This window comes from Nerophis ophidion, linkage group LG17 (assembly GCF_033978795.1).
Source record: "Nerophis ophidion isolate RoL-2023_Sa linkage group LG17, RoL_Noph_v1.0, whole genome shotgun sequence".
NCBI lineage: Eukaryota > Metazoa > Chordata > Actinopteri > Syngnathiformes > Syngnathidae > Nerophis > Nerophis ophidion.
In genome coordinates, this window is record NC_084627.1 from 37,865,994 (window position 1) to 37,882,402 (window position 16,409).

General features: G+C 41.3%; 2 protein-coding genes across 3 annotated transcripts; both read right to left on the minus strand.

Annotated features, from left to right (window-relative positions):
* Positions 1–1,170: 1,170 nt before the first annotated feature.
* LOC133536408 (uncharacterized) lies at positions 1,171–5,730 on the minus strand. Its single transcript, XM_061876900.1, has 4 exons — positions 5,187–5,730; positions 2,209–2,307; positions 1,589–1,647; positions 1,171–1,414 (listed from the first exon to the last, which is right to left on the minus strand). Exons 1-4 carry the CDS (start codon positions 5,632–5,634, stop codon positions 1,322–1,324), a joined length of 699 nt encoding a protein of 232 aa, XP_061732884.1. The 5' UTR covers positions 5,635–5,730; the 3' UTR covers positions 1,171–1,321.
* Positions 5,731–7,990: 2,260 nt separating this feature from the next.
* Positions 7,991–15,654, minus strand: LOC133536406 (uncharacterized). 2 transcript variants are annotated; one of them, XM_061876898.1, is made up of 4 exons: positions 15,562–15,635; positions 9,597–9,709; positions 9,277–9,444; positions 7,991–9,115 (listed from the first exon to the last, which is right to left on the minus strand). In XM_061876898.1, exons 3-4 carry the CDS (start codon positions 9,325–9,327, stop codon positions 8,444–8,446), a joined length of 723 nt encoding a protein of 240 aa, XP_061732882.1. In that variant the 5' UTR covers positions 9,328–9,444; positions 9,597–9,709; positions 15,562–15,635; the 3' UTR covers positions 7,991–8,443. The 2 variants fall into 2 exon arrangements, with proteins under 2 accessions (XP_061732882.1, XP_061732883.1); XM_061876899.1 differs by lacking the exon at positions 9,597–9,709 and having other exon boundaries at positions 15,562–15,654.
* Between the last annotated feature and the right edge of the window lie 755 nt (positions 15,655–16,409).

The window sequence follows — 16,409 nt, forward strand, 5'->3', positions numbered from 1 at the left end:
TAGTAATACACCACATAGTGAAGGACGAATACTATTTGATTTCCTGTAATGCAGCTCATTTTTATTTGACACTTAAAATGTCTCTAACAATCATGCGTTTTATGTTTTGGAAATGACTTGAATGTTTGTGCCATTGCTTAATAACTTTGATAAATACACTTTGACTTAGTTGTGATTTCCCTCTCTGCATGAAAGTTTAAAAGTAGCATATATTAATGCAGTATGAAGAATGTTTTAATGTAGACACATAGAATCATCATACTGCTGTGATTATATGTATCAATTGTTCATTCAAGGCCAAGGCAAAATATCGTAATATATATCGTATATCGCGATATGGCCTAAAAATATCGCGATATTAAGAAAAGGCAATATAGCCCAGCCCTACTTGACAGCTTAATGTAAAGAATATATACACCAAAGTAAGCGTCTATGTACTTTTTTAGAGACATCAAGGAGAACAAATTAATTCGACGTGTTGTCGTGATCCAATACTCCATATTTTTTAAATATGACATTTTCTTTAACCTTAAGAAGCTCATGGGTGCATGGACGAATAAATAAATGAATGCATCTGATATCTACCATTGATTTGGTTTTAAGAAGTTTCAAATTGAACATTCACAAATAACGTTACCAAAAGTACCCGAAGTACCAGAGGCGGAGTTATGGTGGGGGTGCATTTTCAGGCAAGACGTTGATTCCACCTGCCTGAGAATGCACCCCCCATCTATCTCTGGCTAGGAACCTCATAGAGACATTAAACTCACCCTGGTGACTCATCCTCACCCCCCGTGTACAGTGGAAACAATGTGATGATCAGACCTCCAGAGGTGGAGTTATGGTGGGGGTGCATTTTTAGGCAGGACGTTGAGTCCACCTGCCTGAGGATGCACCCCCAATGTTTTTCTTGGTATGTACAGTGTCCCCAGCTCTTGGTACATGGGACTTCTCTAACAAAGTTTACCTCACAATAGAGATAAAGTCCCTGTCACACCAAACATCATAAATACATCGGTATTACTATAATATAATCAGAAACTAGTCTTGTAATTAAATAGGTTTTTTCAGGTCAGAGGAGAAGAAATACAATTTCTTATCAAACAAGGTATAATACAATTTCTTTTAATACAAACAAATAACAAAATCCACACATAGTTAAATAATTTATATATACAATATTCAAAGTCAAACGTCAAATAAAGTGAACACAAAGACAATCAATATAGAACACTTTTTTGTAATAAAATATAAATCCTCATAAGAAACTATACAAACAGAAATATTATAATATAAATATTGTGCAATACCTCATCCCTCATCATAAGCATGCAGGGCACAGGTGATCCCCATCCACATCTGGCCTCAGGACACACTCGTGGTGAAACCACCTCTCACAGATGTCACAGCAGATCTAAGGTGAGGATGAGGATGGAGGAGAGAAGGCAGATAAGTTGGGCCATTAAATGTGTAAAAATTCCGGATTAAAATAATTCATCATTGTCACTGTTACTATTTTACTACAATAATTATGTTATCTATGCCCTGCTATTTCACAGCCTGACTGTATTGCACAGTGAAAACGTACCCAGTGAGGGTTATCGCTCTCCTCCATCCCACAGCTATGACAGACCTTGCTGAGATCATCTGTTCCAAAAAAGAGTATGCATCAATATTCACTCTCGAATTTCTTCAAATATCTTGTTGAAATTAAAATAAACTCCCTCCATCCATCCATCCATTTTCTGCCGCCTATTCTCTTTGGGGTAACGAGGGGTGCTGGTGCCTATTTCAGCTACAATCCGGCGGAAGGCGGGGTACACCATGGACAAGTCGCCACTTCATCGCAGGACCAACACAGATAGACAACATTCACACTCACACACTAGGGCCAATGTTTAGTGTTGCCAATCAACCTATCCCCAGGTGCATGTCTTTGGAAGTGGGAGGAAGCCAGAGTACCCGGAGGGAACCCATACAGCCACCGTGAAGGCCAAAATAAACACCAGTAATATGTAATTGTATCAGGCTGTCCTGATCATTTGATTTAATCTGTGCCATCAATATTTGTTATGGTTTAAAAATGTTAGTGGCAAAACCTTATTTCAATGATTTACCCCCTCCCCTGTCATTTCAACTGAAGGGCATGGGTTTAAAACAGCTCAAACATGAAGTAATTAATATTGATCTGCTAAAAATAAAATGCACCTGTTTCTTGCAGGAGGACAATGGCAATATCAAGTCTCAACTTGTTCACAGCCGTAAGATTTGTCTTGATGTTAATTGGCTGCCATTTCAATATTTTCTCTGCAAACAAACAAAACATGTGGTTAGGATATAAGACTTAGACAAACTTTAATGATCCACAAGGGAAATTGTTCAACATAGTAGCTTAGTTACAATGATGGAAAGTGTAAGGATGGAAAGGACAATGCAGGTATAAATAGACTAGGTATAGCAATGTAAAATATAACATATCTGCGAATATATACAATATATTCTTATCATGTGTACAGTATACAATATATACAGATATATGTCTGTAACATATATACCAAATGCTATGTACACTATCACAGTATATTTGGCAGCCCCAGCATAAAAAAAAAAGAGTAAGTCCAGCAGAAAATGAAATATAGACATTAACAACAAAAAGAAGTAGCAGACATAGGTGTCAGGTAATAGGCGGATATTATCTGTTGCTGTATTGGGAGTTATTATACAGCTGGATGGAGTGTCGAATGAAGGAGTTCTTGAATCGCACGGTGCGGGAAGTAAGCTGAAGGAGCCTGTTGGAGTATGAACTCCGCTGTCCCTCAATTGTCTGGTGGAGTGGGTGGGAAGGATTGTCCATGATGGCCAGCAGTTTGTCCAGTGTCCTCTTGTCCCTCACTGATACAAACGCCTCCAACTGCGAGCCAATAGTTTGGCCGGCTTTCCGGGTCAGTTTATCAATCCGGTTTGAGTCCCTTTTGCTGGTGCTGCTCCCCCAACAAACCACAGCGAAGTGAAGGGCACTGGCCACAACAGACTGATAGATCTCCAACAGCTTGCTGCACACATTAAAGGACCTAAGCTTCCTCAGGAAAAAGAGTCTGCTCATTCCCTTCTTGTAAACAGCATTGCAGTTGTCCTTCCAGTCCAGTCTGCTGTTCAAATGAACTCCCAGGTACTTATATTGCCCCACCACTGCCACCTCCCGGCCCTGGATCTTGATGGGCTCCAGCGGGGTCCTACTCTTCCTGACGTCGATGACCAGCTCCTTGGTCTTGTCCACGTTAAGGACCAGATGGTTCGCCTGAGACCACTCCACAAAGTCAGCAATCAGTGTCCTATACTCCAATTCCTGTCCCTCTCTGACACACCCGACCACAGCAGAGTCGTCAGAATATTTCTGCAGGTGGCAGAACCTGGAACTGTACTGGAAGTCTGAGGTGTACAGGGTGAACAGGAAAGGAGACAGGACTGTCCCCTGTGGAGCCCCTACACCACTGACCACAGTATCTGACAGGGAGCCCCCCAGTCACACAAACTGGGGCCTGTCAGACAAGTAATCAGTGATCCAGGAGACAATGGATGAACTGACACCCATCCTGAGTAACTTGTCACTCATCAGAATTGGCTGAATGGTGTTAAAGGCACTGGAGAATTCAAGGAACATGATCCTCACAGTGCCCTTCACACCATCCAGGTGAGAGTGAGCACGATGCAGCAGGTAGATAACAGCATCATCCAATCCTACATGGGGTTGATATGCAAACTGTAGAGGATCGAGGGAAGGAGCCACCTGGGGTCTCAGCTGTTCCAGTAAAAGTCTTTTGAGGACCTTCATGTCCTGGGACGTTAGGGCAACAGGTCTGAAGTCGTTCAAGCCCGATGGGATGGGCTTCTTGGGCACCAGCACTATGCAGGATGTCTTCCATAGCACTGGTATCCGTTCTAGCTTCAGACTCAGGTTGAAGATGAAATGGAGGATCAGAGTCAGCTGAGCAGCACAAGCCTTCACTACCCAGGGCTTGACTCGGTCAGGGCCTGCTGAATTGGCTGGATTGACTCTCTCCAGCTGTCGTCTCACGTGTCCTGGTGTCAGGTACACCGGGCTGGCTTTCTCAGTGGGGGAGGGGGAACAGCAGTGGCAGGTATCAGAGAAGGACTTTGTGTAGAGATGTTCAGGGGAGGTGTGAAGACAGGAGTAGTGGGGGGTGGGCCAGTAATGGGTGCATTGCTAAATCTGTTGAAGAACAAATTCAGCTCGTTGGCTCTGTCTGCACCCCCTTCCAGCAGTTTGGCTTTGTTGTTAAAGCCTGTTATGGCTTTCATGCCTTTCCACACATCACAAATGTTGTTTTGCTGGAGTTTAGCCTCTAGCTTCCTCCTGTAGGCATCTTTCCCTTCTTGCAGCTGGACTTTTAAGCTGCCACTGTATCCTCCTCAACTCGTCCCGGTCACCGCATCTGAAGGCAGCTTCTTTTTATTCAGCAGCACCTTTAGCTGGCTGGTGATCCAGGGCTTGTTATTTGGGTAGCAATGGACAGTTTTTGTAGGGATGATGGAGTCCTCACAGAAATTGATGCAGTCTGTGATGCTGTCGATATCTGTCCCCTGGGGTTTACAGAGTACTTCCCAGTCTGTAGACTCAAAGCAGTCCTGCAGGGCAATGCATGCCTCCTGGTTCCTCATCTGCACGGATTTTGTTGAGATGGGCTGCCTCCTCACAGCAGGAACATAATGAGGTGTTAAAAGCAATAGGTTGTGATCAGATCGTCCAAGGGGGGGCAGTGCACTGGCTCTGCATGCATCTTTTGAATTAGCATATAGTAGGTCCAGAGTTTTATTTTCCCGGGTTGCACAGTGCACATATTGGTGGAAAGTGGGTAAAAAAAAAAAGTCCAAGGAAACATGATTAAAGTCACCCGAAATGAGACAGAGGGCATCGGGATGTTAGGTCTGTTGCTTAGCAACAGTGGCGTGAATGGTGTCACACGCAACAGCTTCGTCAGCAGAAGGAGGGACATACACTCCGATGAAGATTACAGAAGTAAACTCCCTTGGCAAATAATATGGTCGAATTCCCACAGCTAGAATTTCAATGTCCGGCATGCAAACACACTCCTTAACAGTAATATGTCCAGGATTACGCCACCTCTCGTTCACCAAGATGGCAATCCCGCCGCCTTTTTTCTTACCGCTCAGGACCGTGTTTCTATCCGCCCGTGAGGTTGTGAAGCCGGGTAGAGTCGCGCTGTGGTCCGGGAAGTCCGCGTGTAGCCAAGTCTCTGTAAAGCACATGATGCTGCACACGGCGTATTCCTTTTGAGTTCGGACGAGCCCGGACAATTCATCCATCTTGTTTGCCAGAGACCGCACGTTCCCCATGAGGACAGAGGGAATTGCAGGTTTAAATTTCCTTCTCCGCTCCCTCATCTTTGTGCCGGCACGGCTTCCCCTGCGCTTTTTCCGTAGTTCCACGGGAAGGTCGGGCCGCGCTCCCCACAGCGCTGGTAAGGAGAGCGCAAACAGTTCCTCGCGTGTGTAAACAAAATTCCTGCTGCTCCGTTGATCACAGCCAAACACAAAACGGCCCGAAAAGAAAAAGAAAAGTAGCGAAAACACACAAAAGCGCCCAAGAACCATAATTAGTGGTTTATCGAAAGGTAACAGATTAAAAGAAAGAAAGAAAAGTTGAGATTAATACCAAAAATAAAGTAAAGAGAACGAATTCAAAGGAGCTACTGTGATGTGCTCCCACTCTTTCAGGCGCACTCTGACTCATCATAAGCATCTTATGATGAATACATAAACTAGCAAGATGCTAAAATCCATGTTTTTACTTTGAGCAACTTATGAATATACTCAAGTTATTCTTGTTAACATCAAAATTTTGGGCTACTTAATGGTACATATCACAAACATGTAAGAAACCAGGTCATGGATTTCTCTTATGGAAAAAGGTAATGACCTTGAGGTTGTCCACATTGTTTCAGTAGTGTACAGTACACTTACTTTTAAGGCCAGGACACCACATGATGTGCCATCTTGCTGGCGTGCATGGGCCAGGATGCTGCATGCCCACCTTGTCACATTGCAGCCTTTCTTTCGCATAAAGGCCCTTAACGCTCGAAATATTATTTGTAAAAAACTATTAAACCATTGCACCATTGTCACTTCGCAGCTCTTAGAGCTGCTTTTTGTCTCACGTTATATATAGTGCAAGTACTATGTATCAGACATCATCCTTTAATGGAAAAAAATACCTTGTTGACTCCAGGCATCTCTTAATGTTCCTTTCTGATTCCCCCAATGGATCCAAAAAAGGCATCTCCTCTCATGTGGGTAGATGACATTTGTATTTTTAACATGGAAACAAAATAAGTGAGGCACAAACCTACTATTGGACCGATTAATGTGTAAGATTGAAATGGTACATGAAAATGTTTTCGACTTCAGAAATGGCATTTGAAAGGGAGTTCAACCCTTGAAAGTATATAGGGCCTTCAAAACCCCTAATACAGATCTTATAAAAGCAAGATTTGCACAGTACTTCTCATCTCACCGTCAACATCCACTGGTGATGTTCATTCATTATTCCCACAAGGATGGAGAATACTATTGGATCGAGCTGTAAATAAGATGAACTAATGAAAATGTATTGCATAATCAAAGAAACAAATTCCATGTGTATAACAGTCCCCAATATACTTTTTGGAGTCTTGGTATTTTCTCTTGCCAAATTGCCGTCATCGAAAAACTGTCGACACCAGCCTCTCATGCACTTGTTTTATTGTAGTTCCTCACAAGACAGGTGAGGTAGGCATTGATTACCTATGAAAGATTGAAAAACAAAATAATTGTGCGTGAGACATGCAGTTCCATATGTTGAGTGGCTGTGTGTAAATGCTACATATATTCAGTATCGAGGATCAGTTATCAACTAATTTTGCTGGTCATCAAATTGCAATTTATGTATTATTAACTTTTTTAATAGAAAATAACCCTGATTAAAATGTGTATAGTCCAGAAATGCACATATAGACTTAGACTTCCTTTTTACTGTCATTCAAATTTGAACTTTTCAGCACAGATAAGAACGAAATTTCATTACATAAGCTCATGGTAGTGCAGGATAAAAAAAAAGGCAATAAGGTGTATATATAATTAAATAAATATACAGTATATAAATTATAAATATATATATATGAAATAAATATATATATATAAATAGATTAGATTACTTTACAGATAAATATATTGCACTTTTTGACATGCAGCCACGTTAATGGATGTATGTTATATTGTCTTTTATTCCAGCGAGTTAATCAATTTTGGGGGGAGTTGAATTATGATGCGTTTAAGAGTCTTACGGCCTGAGGGAAGAAGCCGTTACAGAACCTGGAGGTTCTGCTTTGGAGGCTGCGGAACCTCTTTCTAGAGTCCAGCAGTGAAAACAGTCCCTGGTGGGGGTGGGAGGAGTCTTTGCACATTTTCTGAGCCCTGGTCAGGCAGCGGCTTTTTGCGATCTCCTGGATAGGAGGAAGAGGAGTCCTGATGATATTTTACGCCGTCCTCACCACTTTGTGGAGAGACTTCCAGTCTGAGGCATTGCAGGCTCCAGTCCAGACAGAGATGCTGTTTGTCAGCAGGCTCTCTATAGTGCCTCTGTAGAATGCGGTGAGAATGGGGATAGGGAGCTGTGCTCTTTTCATCCAACGCAAAAAGTGCATGCGCTGCTGAGCTCTTTTTACAAGAGCTCCGGTGTGTAGGGACCGGGTTATATTATCAGTGATCTGCACCCCCAGAAACTTGGTGTTGCTTACCATCTCCACCGCTGTGCCGTTGATGTAGAGTAGAGCGTGGCTGGACTGGTGCTTCCTGAAGCCAACGATGATCTCCTTGGTCTTGTTGACATTCAGGATTCATATGTGAAGTGATGTAAAGGCATCAGAAAAAAATGACAGCATAATACCTCACTCTCAAGCTCCTGGTTGGGACCAACCCTCTCGATGTCCCAAAAATACAAATTAAACTTTTCAATCCTTGAAAAAAGGACGTGGGCCTTCTTCCCTGCAAATGCCTCTTTCACATCTGCAGAAGATGAACATTATCAAACCATGAAACATGCTGTATTCATTAACCTTTTATTAAAACATAAAACCCCATCTCAAAAACATATTTTCCATTTCAACCACAATTCTTAAAAATGTTACGATTTCCTTTTCTGAAAATTATAAGTTCTGTTTTTTTTTTCCAACTGAGTAATAAGCACAGAATGAAAAAAAACTTATATATTTGGATTGAAGTTTGTGTTTTGGAGTTTTTTCCTCTACATCTCCAAAACAGGCTTGTGGAGGTGGAGGCGAGGAGGCTGGTGCAGCTGGAGGTGAGGAGGGAGGTGGAGGTGAGGAGGCTGGTGCAGCTGGAAGTGAGGAGGCTGGTGGAGGTGTTTTTATGGTGAATTTGGCCAGACAAATGACAGTGGGGCAGTGTGTCCTGGCTGGATATGAAGCAGCGGGTGTCTGAGGTGGTGTAGAAGGGGTTGTGGAAGATTGTATTTTATGAGGTATAGAGGTGGAGGTGAGGAGGCTGGTCCAGCTGGAGGTGAGGAGGCTGGTGCAGCTGGAAGTGAGAAGGCTGGTGGAGGTGCTTTTATGATGGATTTGGCCAGACAAAGGACAGTGGGGCAGTGTGTCTTGGCTGGATATGAAGCAGCGGGTGTCTGAGGTGGTGTAGAAGGGGTTGTGGAAGATTGTGTTTTATGAGGTATACGCGGCACTTCATGCCTCACCTTGATGAGGTGGTCAATGTTCACCCTCCGGAAAACTGCACCATTTTTTCCTTCCAGATTTGCACTTTTGCCCTCCAGTGCTGTTATTGTGTATGGGCCCAGGAAGTTTGCCTCCAACTTCCCACCCTTCCTGTGTTGGTTCTTGACGTTCTGTCGCCAGACGTGCTCTCCAACTTTAAGATTTGCCTTTGGTGCACCTGTTGTCAGCCTCAGCCTGGTGCTCTCCTGCTGCTTTGCCACATTGCTGAGCACAATATCCCTCACGCTCTCCAGCCGCTCTATGTCCTCCCACAGAGCTTCCTCTCCCACAATGGCCTCAACACTGCTGTCCAGCTGTGAACAAAAATGTATTTTGCAGGATTTTTTTTCAAATGTTTTTCACCGGAGACAGTGTAGCTTGTTTGCCTTGCATTAACACTGTTTCCGGTTGCATTTACAGAGCAGCGTTTATATTGAAACTCGTAATTAAATCATGGTAGGATTTCTTCACTAACCCTGTAGTGCTCAGGGACCTCTGATGTGTAGCGGGCCTCTCTCCCAAACATAAAAAAAAAGGTGAGTATGACCTCGTAATTGTTTTTTTGGTTCGGAGTCCAAACATAATGGCATCTAGATATTCGTCCCAAGTTTCTGGTTTTGTGCCCACAAGTTTGCTGAACGCCCTGGAAAATAAAACATGTTCAAATTTTAAATTACAATTTGCATTTGTCAAAAAACCCACAATTGAATTGTACTAGCGTAAACTGAAGAACACATAGATGATATTTAATGAATAGATTGACCCCAGAAAAGGTAGGAATTGTATTTCCTTCACCTTTGGAAGGTCCCATTCATCCTCTCCACCAAACCATTAGTCTGAGGATGGTAGGGGGCACAGAGGCTCTGCTGGATGCCCAGCTTGGCACACACGCTCCTGTTAATCTGTAACTATATATATATATATATATATATATATATATATATATATATATATATATATATATATATATATATATATATATATATATATATATATGTATATGTATATATATATATGTATATATATGTATATATATGTATATGTATATATATATATGTATATATATGTATATATATGTATATATATGTATATATATATATATGTATATGTATATATATGTATATGTATATATATGTATATATATGTATATATATATATATATGTATATATATGTATATATATATATATACATATATTAAGGTTTATGTGAAATAGGGACAGATACACAAAACGTAGACATCTGAAACAGTTATCCGATGATATAGTGTTTGTAGCCAAAGCTAATTTACAACACTCGTCCCCAACAACATAGATCCAACATCATTTAAATAGGAAAATAAAAATAATAATAAAAAAAAGAGCCAATAATAATGATAATAGAAATAATACAGACAAAGTGCAAACTAGATAAAAGCCAATAATAATAATAACAACACAAAGTGCAGACTAGATAAAAACAATTAGTAAAAACTAAACATGGGAACACAATTGCTGCTCAACTAGCCATAATTTTGTTTGTTTTTTGAAAGTGACAAGTGCAGATATACTTTTCAAAGTGTCAGGTAAAGAATTCCATAGTTGTGGTCCTTTTATTGAAAAGGCAGTCTGGGCAAAAGATGTTCTACGAAATGGAACGCAACAGTTGCCTTTTGACATTGCTCTGGTGGTAGATCTGGTTCCACTTTGCAGTCTTGTAATTGCCTTGCCAAGCAATTGAGGAGCAGAGTTATCCAAGCATTTAAAAACCAGTTTGACTTTATGTAACAAAATAAGGATTGGTAACACTTAAAATATTGAATTTGGTTAAAATTTGGCAATGATGAGATCGTATACTCTTCTTGTCTAGGACTTTCAAGCCGCGGTTATAAAGACACTCATTGGTTTTGATTGATGACTGGTGTGCCTGGGACCATGTAGTTAAGCCATAAGATGTGTGTGAAAGAATCATTGAATTCATAAAAGTAAAAGCACAGCTGAGAGCTAAGCAGTTTCCATCCATCCATCCATTTTCTACCGCTTATTCCCTTTCGGGGTCGCGGGGGCGCTGGCGCCTATCTCAGCTACAATCGGGCGGAAGGCGGGGTACACCCTGGACAAGTCGCCACCTCATCGCAGGGCCAACACAGATAGACAGACAACATTCACACTCACATTCACACACTAGGGCCAATTTCTTTTAATCTTAAAACAGCCTAGGTTGGCCTTCAGGGTTTTACACATTTTCTTAATGTGACTTTTAAAATTCAGCTGATAGTCTATGATTATGCCCAAATATTTGACTTCAGGTACTTGTTCAATGACCTCATCATTCATTTTTATATTCAGGTTTGTTTGAGGTTGCTTTTTTATGGAGAAGCAATCAATCAATCAATCAATGTTTACTTATATAGCCCTAAATCACTAGTGTCTCAAAGGGCTGCACAAACCACCACGACATCCTCGGTAGGCCCACATAAGGGCAAGGAAAACTCACACCCAGTGGGACATCGGTGACAATGATGACTATGAGAACCTTGGAGAGGAGGAAAGCAATGGATGTCGAGCGGGTCTAACATGATACTGTGAAAGTTCAATCCACAATGGATCCAACACAGTCGCGAGAGTCCAGTCCAAAGCGGGTCCAACTCAGCAGCGAGAGTCCCGTTCACAGCGGAGCCAGCAGGAAACCATCCCAAGCGGAGGCGGATCAGCAGCGCAGAGATGTCCCCAGCCGATACACAGGCAAGCAGTACATGGCCACCGGATCGGACCGGACCCCCTCCACAGGGGAGAGTGGGACATAGAAGAAAAAGAAAAGAAACAGCAGATCAACTGGTCTAAAAAGGGAGTCTATTTAAAGGCTACAGTATACAAATGAGTTTTAAGGTGAGACTTAAATGCTTCTACTGAGGTGGCATCTCGAACTGTTACCGGGAGGGCATTCCAGAGTACTGGAGCCCGAACGGAAAACGCTCTATAGCCCGCAGACTTTTTTTGGGCTTTGGGAATCACTAACAAGCCGGAGTCCTTTGAACGCAGATTTCTTGCCGGGACATATGGTACAATACAATCGGCAAGATAGGATGGAGCTAGACCGTGTAGTATTTTATACGTAAGTAGTAAAACCTTAAAGTCACATCTTAAGTGCACAGGAAGCCAGTGCAGGTGAGCCAGTACAGGTGTAATGTGATCAAACTTTCTTGTTCTTGTCAAAAGTCTAGCAGCCGCATTTTGTACCAACTGTAATCTTTTAATGCTAGACATGGGGAGACCCGAAAATAATACGTTACAGTAGTCGAGGCGAGACGTAACAAACGCATGGATAATGATCTCAGCGTCTTTAGTGGACAGAATGGAGCGAATTTTAGCGATATTACGGAGATGAAAGAAGGCCGTTTTAGTAACGCTTTTAATGTGTGCCTCAAAGGAGAGAGTTGGGTCGAAGATAATACCCAGATTCTTTACCGTGTCGCCTTGTTTAATTGTTTGGTTGTCAAATGTTAGAGTTGTATTATTAAATAGAGTTCGGTGTCTAGCAGGACCGATAATCAGCATTTCCGTTTTTTTGGCGTTGAGTTGCAAAAAGTTAGCGGACATCCATTGTTTAATTTCATTAAGACACGCCTCCAGCTGACTACAATCCGGCGTGTTGGTCAGCTTTAGGGGCATGTAGAGTTGGGTGTCATCAACATAACAGTGAAAGCTAACACCGTATTTGCGTATGATGTCACCTAGCGGCAGCATGTAGATGCTGAAGAGTGCAGGGCCAAGGACCGAACCCTGGGGAACTCCACACGTTACCTTAACGTAGTCCGAGGTCACATTGTTATGGGAGACACACTGCATCCTATCAGTAAGATAAGAGTTAAACCAAGACAGGGCTAAGTCTGACATACCAATTCGTGTTTTGATACGTTCTAATAAAATATTATGATCGACGGTATCGAAAGCAGCGCTAAGATCGAGGAGCAGCAACATAGATGACGCATCAGAATCCATCGTTAGCAATAGATCATTAGTCATTTTTGCGAGGGCTGTCTCCGTCGAGTGATTTGCCCTGAAACCGGATTGAAAGGTTTCACATAGATTGTTAGACGCTAAGTGTTCATTTAACTGCTCCGCAACAATTTTTTCGAGGATTTTTGAAATAAAGGGAAGGTGAGACACCGGTCGGTAGTTTACCATGAGGTCAGGATCGAGGTTAGGTCTTTTAAGAAGAGGATGAATAACCGCTTTTTTGAATGCTAGGGGAACAGTGCCCGAGGAAAGTGATAAGTTTATAATATTTAGCACTGATGGACCTAATAATACAAAGAGCTCCTTGATCAGTTTCCCAGGAAGAGGGTCAAGTAAACATGTTTGTTTTATTCCATTTACACGTTGTAACAATTCCTCTAATGTAATTTCCTCAAAACGAGAGAAACTATTTTGGAGGGCAGTATCCGCCGTATATACAATCGTGTCAGTGTTAATAGAACCCCGTTGTAGCTGGGACGCATTGTCTTTAATCTCCTTTCTAATGACTTCAATTTTCTTACTAAAGAATTGCATAAAGTCATCAGCTGAGTGGGTGGAGCTACTGGAAGGAGTCCCTTGTTGGGTTAGCGATGCTACCGTACTAAACAAAAATTTAGGATCGTTTTTATTACGGTGGATGAGATTTGAGTAATAATTAGCTTTAGCTAAGGTAAGCATGCGTTTATAAGTTATTAAACCATCACTAAATGCTTGATGGTGCACCTCAAGTTTAGTCGTGCGCCATTTGCGTTCCAGCTTTCTGCATAATAATTTCTGAGCTCTAGTTTCTTCTGTAAACCACGGGGTGCGCTTTTTTGGAGCCTTTTTTAACTTTAGCGGTGCTATGTTATCAATGGTTTCGCGCAGGGCGTCGTTAAAGTTGTTAGTGAGGTTATCAATAAAGCCCACATACTTTGGGAATGGTGCCATTACCGAGGGCAGTAGGTCAGCAAGAGTTGTCGTTGTGGCTGTATTAATGTTGCAGCTGCTATAGCAGTTATTATTATTATTAGTTTGACGAACATGCGTCTGAACCTCGAATTTTATAAGGTAATGATCGGACAATACTTTAGTATACGGGAGTATCGTAACTTTGGAAGCGGTGATACCCCTGACAAGCACTAGGTCTATCGTATTACCGTTGCGATGTGTGGGTTCATTTATTATTTGTGTGAGACTACAGCTATCAATTATAGTCTGGAGCGCTACGCACGGTGGGTCCGATGGGGTATTCATATGGATATTAAAGTCCCCCATTATGATTATATTATCGGCGTGTGTCACTAGATCAGCAACGAACTCTGAGAATTCATTGATAAAGTCCGAACAGGGCCCTGGGGGGCGGTAGATAACAGCCAGGTGTAGAGGCAGCGGTGTGACAGACCTCATAGTAAGCACCTCAAACGATTTATATTTATTATTTATGTTAGGACTAAGGTTAAAGTTTTCGTTGTATATTAGTGCGACCCCCCCACCCCTTTTAAGCGGACGGGCAATATGCGCATGTGTAAAGTTAGGAGGACATGCCTCATTTAGCGCAAAAAAGTCGTTTGGTTTAAGCCAGGTTTCACTGAGACCGATGACGTTAAGATTGTTGTCTCTGATGATATCATTAACTAACAACGTTTTGGGAGACAATGATCTTATGTTTGAAAAACCTATATTATAGGTAGTGGGCTGTTTTAGGGAATTTTTGATCAAATTATCCGTAGTAGCAATATTAATAATGTTGTGTTTATTATGCCCAGTGCATTCAGTATAATTACGACCATATCTAGGAATTGATACGACGGGAATGGGCAGACAGAGTTAGTCTTTTTAGTGTTTGGCGTTAAACAGGATGATGCCAGCAAAGATGCTATTTTGTCTAATTTAGCTTTTCCGCAACTAGAGTAGAGGTATTACCAGATGTATATACGACTGTGTCATCCGCATACATCTGTAGAGTGCACATACGTCTTACACAGTAATAAAATAGCTTGGTTTATATATATTGTTTGGTAGGTGCGGGATTATAAAAGGGAGCATTTTGCCAGGATATGTAGCATTTTGTATTAAACACAGAAAAGTTTGTGTAAAAATGAATGTAGGAACACCAATATTTGGAAGCTGTTACAATGTACACATGAATTCAGTCAAATAGTCGTGGTTTCCATATTTACCGTATTGACAAATTCTGTGCCTTGGTCCGTCAATATCCTTTTTGGTGCCTCAAACTGATGGAACATTTTTTATAATGCATTCAGTCACCTCTGCCGCATTATTGGATTTTAGTGGATAAGCCTGTGGCCATTTAGTAAAATAATCAATCATGACACAGACATATTGATTGTCATTTTTTGTCTTGGTTAATTTTCCCACCAGGTCCATGCCTAAAAGCTCTATTCTGCTGTTGCTTTTTGCTGGATATCTTAGCAGATAGCTAACATGATATAATCCTTGATGAAAAAAAGAGTCCCAAGCGTTTGTAGTGTAGTTTAGGCCTTTTTAGTGAAGGATCAATCGTATAATTTGTAAAACTGTGAACAAAAACACATAAACACATAAACAAACATTTACATTTAGCATATGTCTATATACAACATACATGTGTATATAGCTATATAAACCAACATAGAAGTCTGCTGTATAGCCTATTTAACATCCAAAACAACAAATACTGCCAGTAATTAGCTTTCAACAATGTGCACAAATATCTTACTAACAGTCTTAAACTGACAATGCACAAATAATGTGCCACAATATTGTATTTAAATACACTTACAGGTTTAGAGCTTCATAGTCGAAAAGAAAGCTTTAAAGCCCGCAGTGCAATGCTGCTTGTTTGACATCTGCCCTGAACTGCTCTCTGACCACACCCACACTAAACTGACTAAGGCAAGACAGGAGGGTCAAAATAGAACACAAACTGCAAACTCATTTCCACCACTAGGTGTCTTGGAAAATAACATTGTGAGGCATAACAAGCTGAAATGGGTGTTTGACCTAAAAAAAGTAGAATAAAGAACATCAGATTGGGAGCAGGATCATTGGAGACAGTTTAATAATTTATTGGGTGTAAATAAATACAATTATCAAAATCTATTTTAATACGTTAACATGCTGTTGTGTAGTAGTAATTAACCTCTGTGACCCTTGGACTCAGAGCAAAGCCATGTAAGAAAAAATATATATAAAATATATTTACCTTTTATAGGTGTGTATTCCACCTCCTTTTTTATAATGGGCTGGCTGGCCTGTCAAACAATACAATCGGCCACCTGCCAAGAACACAATTCATATGAACGTTAACATCAGCTGGCAATATTTAGTGACTGTCATTTCATATTTTGTGAAATAACATAAGGACCAGTTATAAAACTGTGTGACAAAGGAAACTTCTGGTCGGATTATATATAAAGCGTATTTGCTTCAAGTGTCATTAAATTACCAATTTATCAATGTCCACGGCCATTCCAGGCCAGAAATATCGCCTGGAAATGGCTTCTCGGGTCTTTTTTTGTCCCGTGTGGGCTCCTATGGCACTGGCATGGAACTCAGTGAAGACCTCATTGGCCTTTTTCTGTCCACACACTACCTTAGTTTTGGAGGATCTGGTCACACCGATGTAGT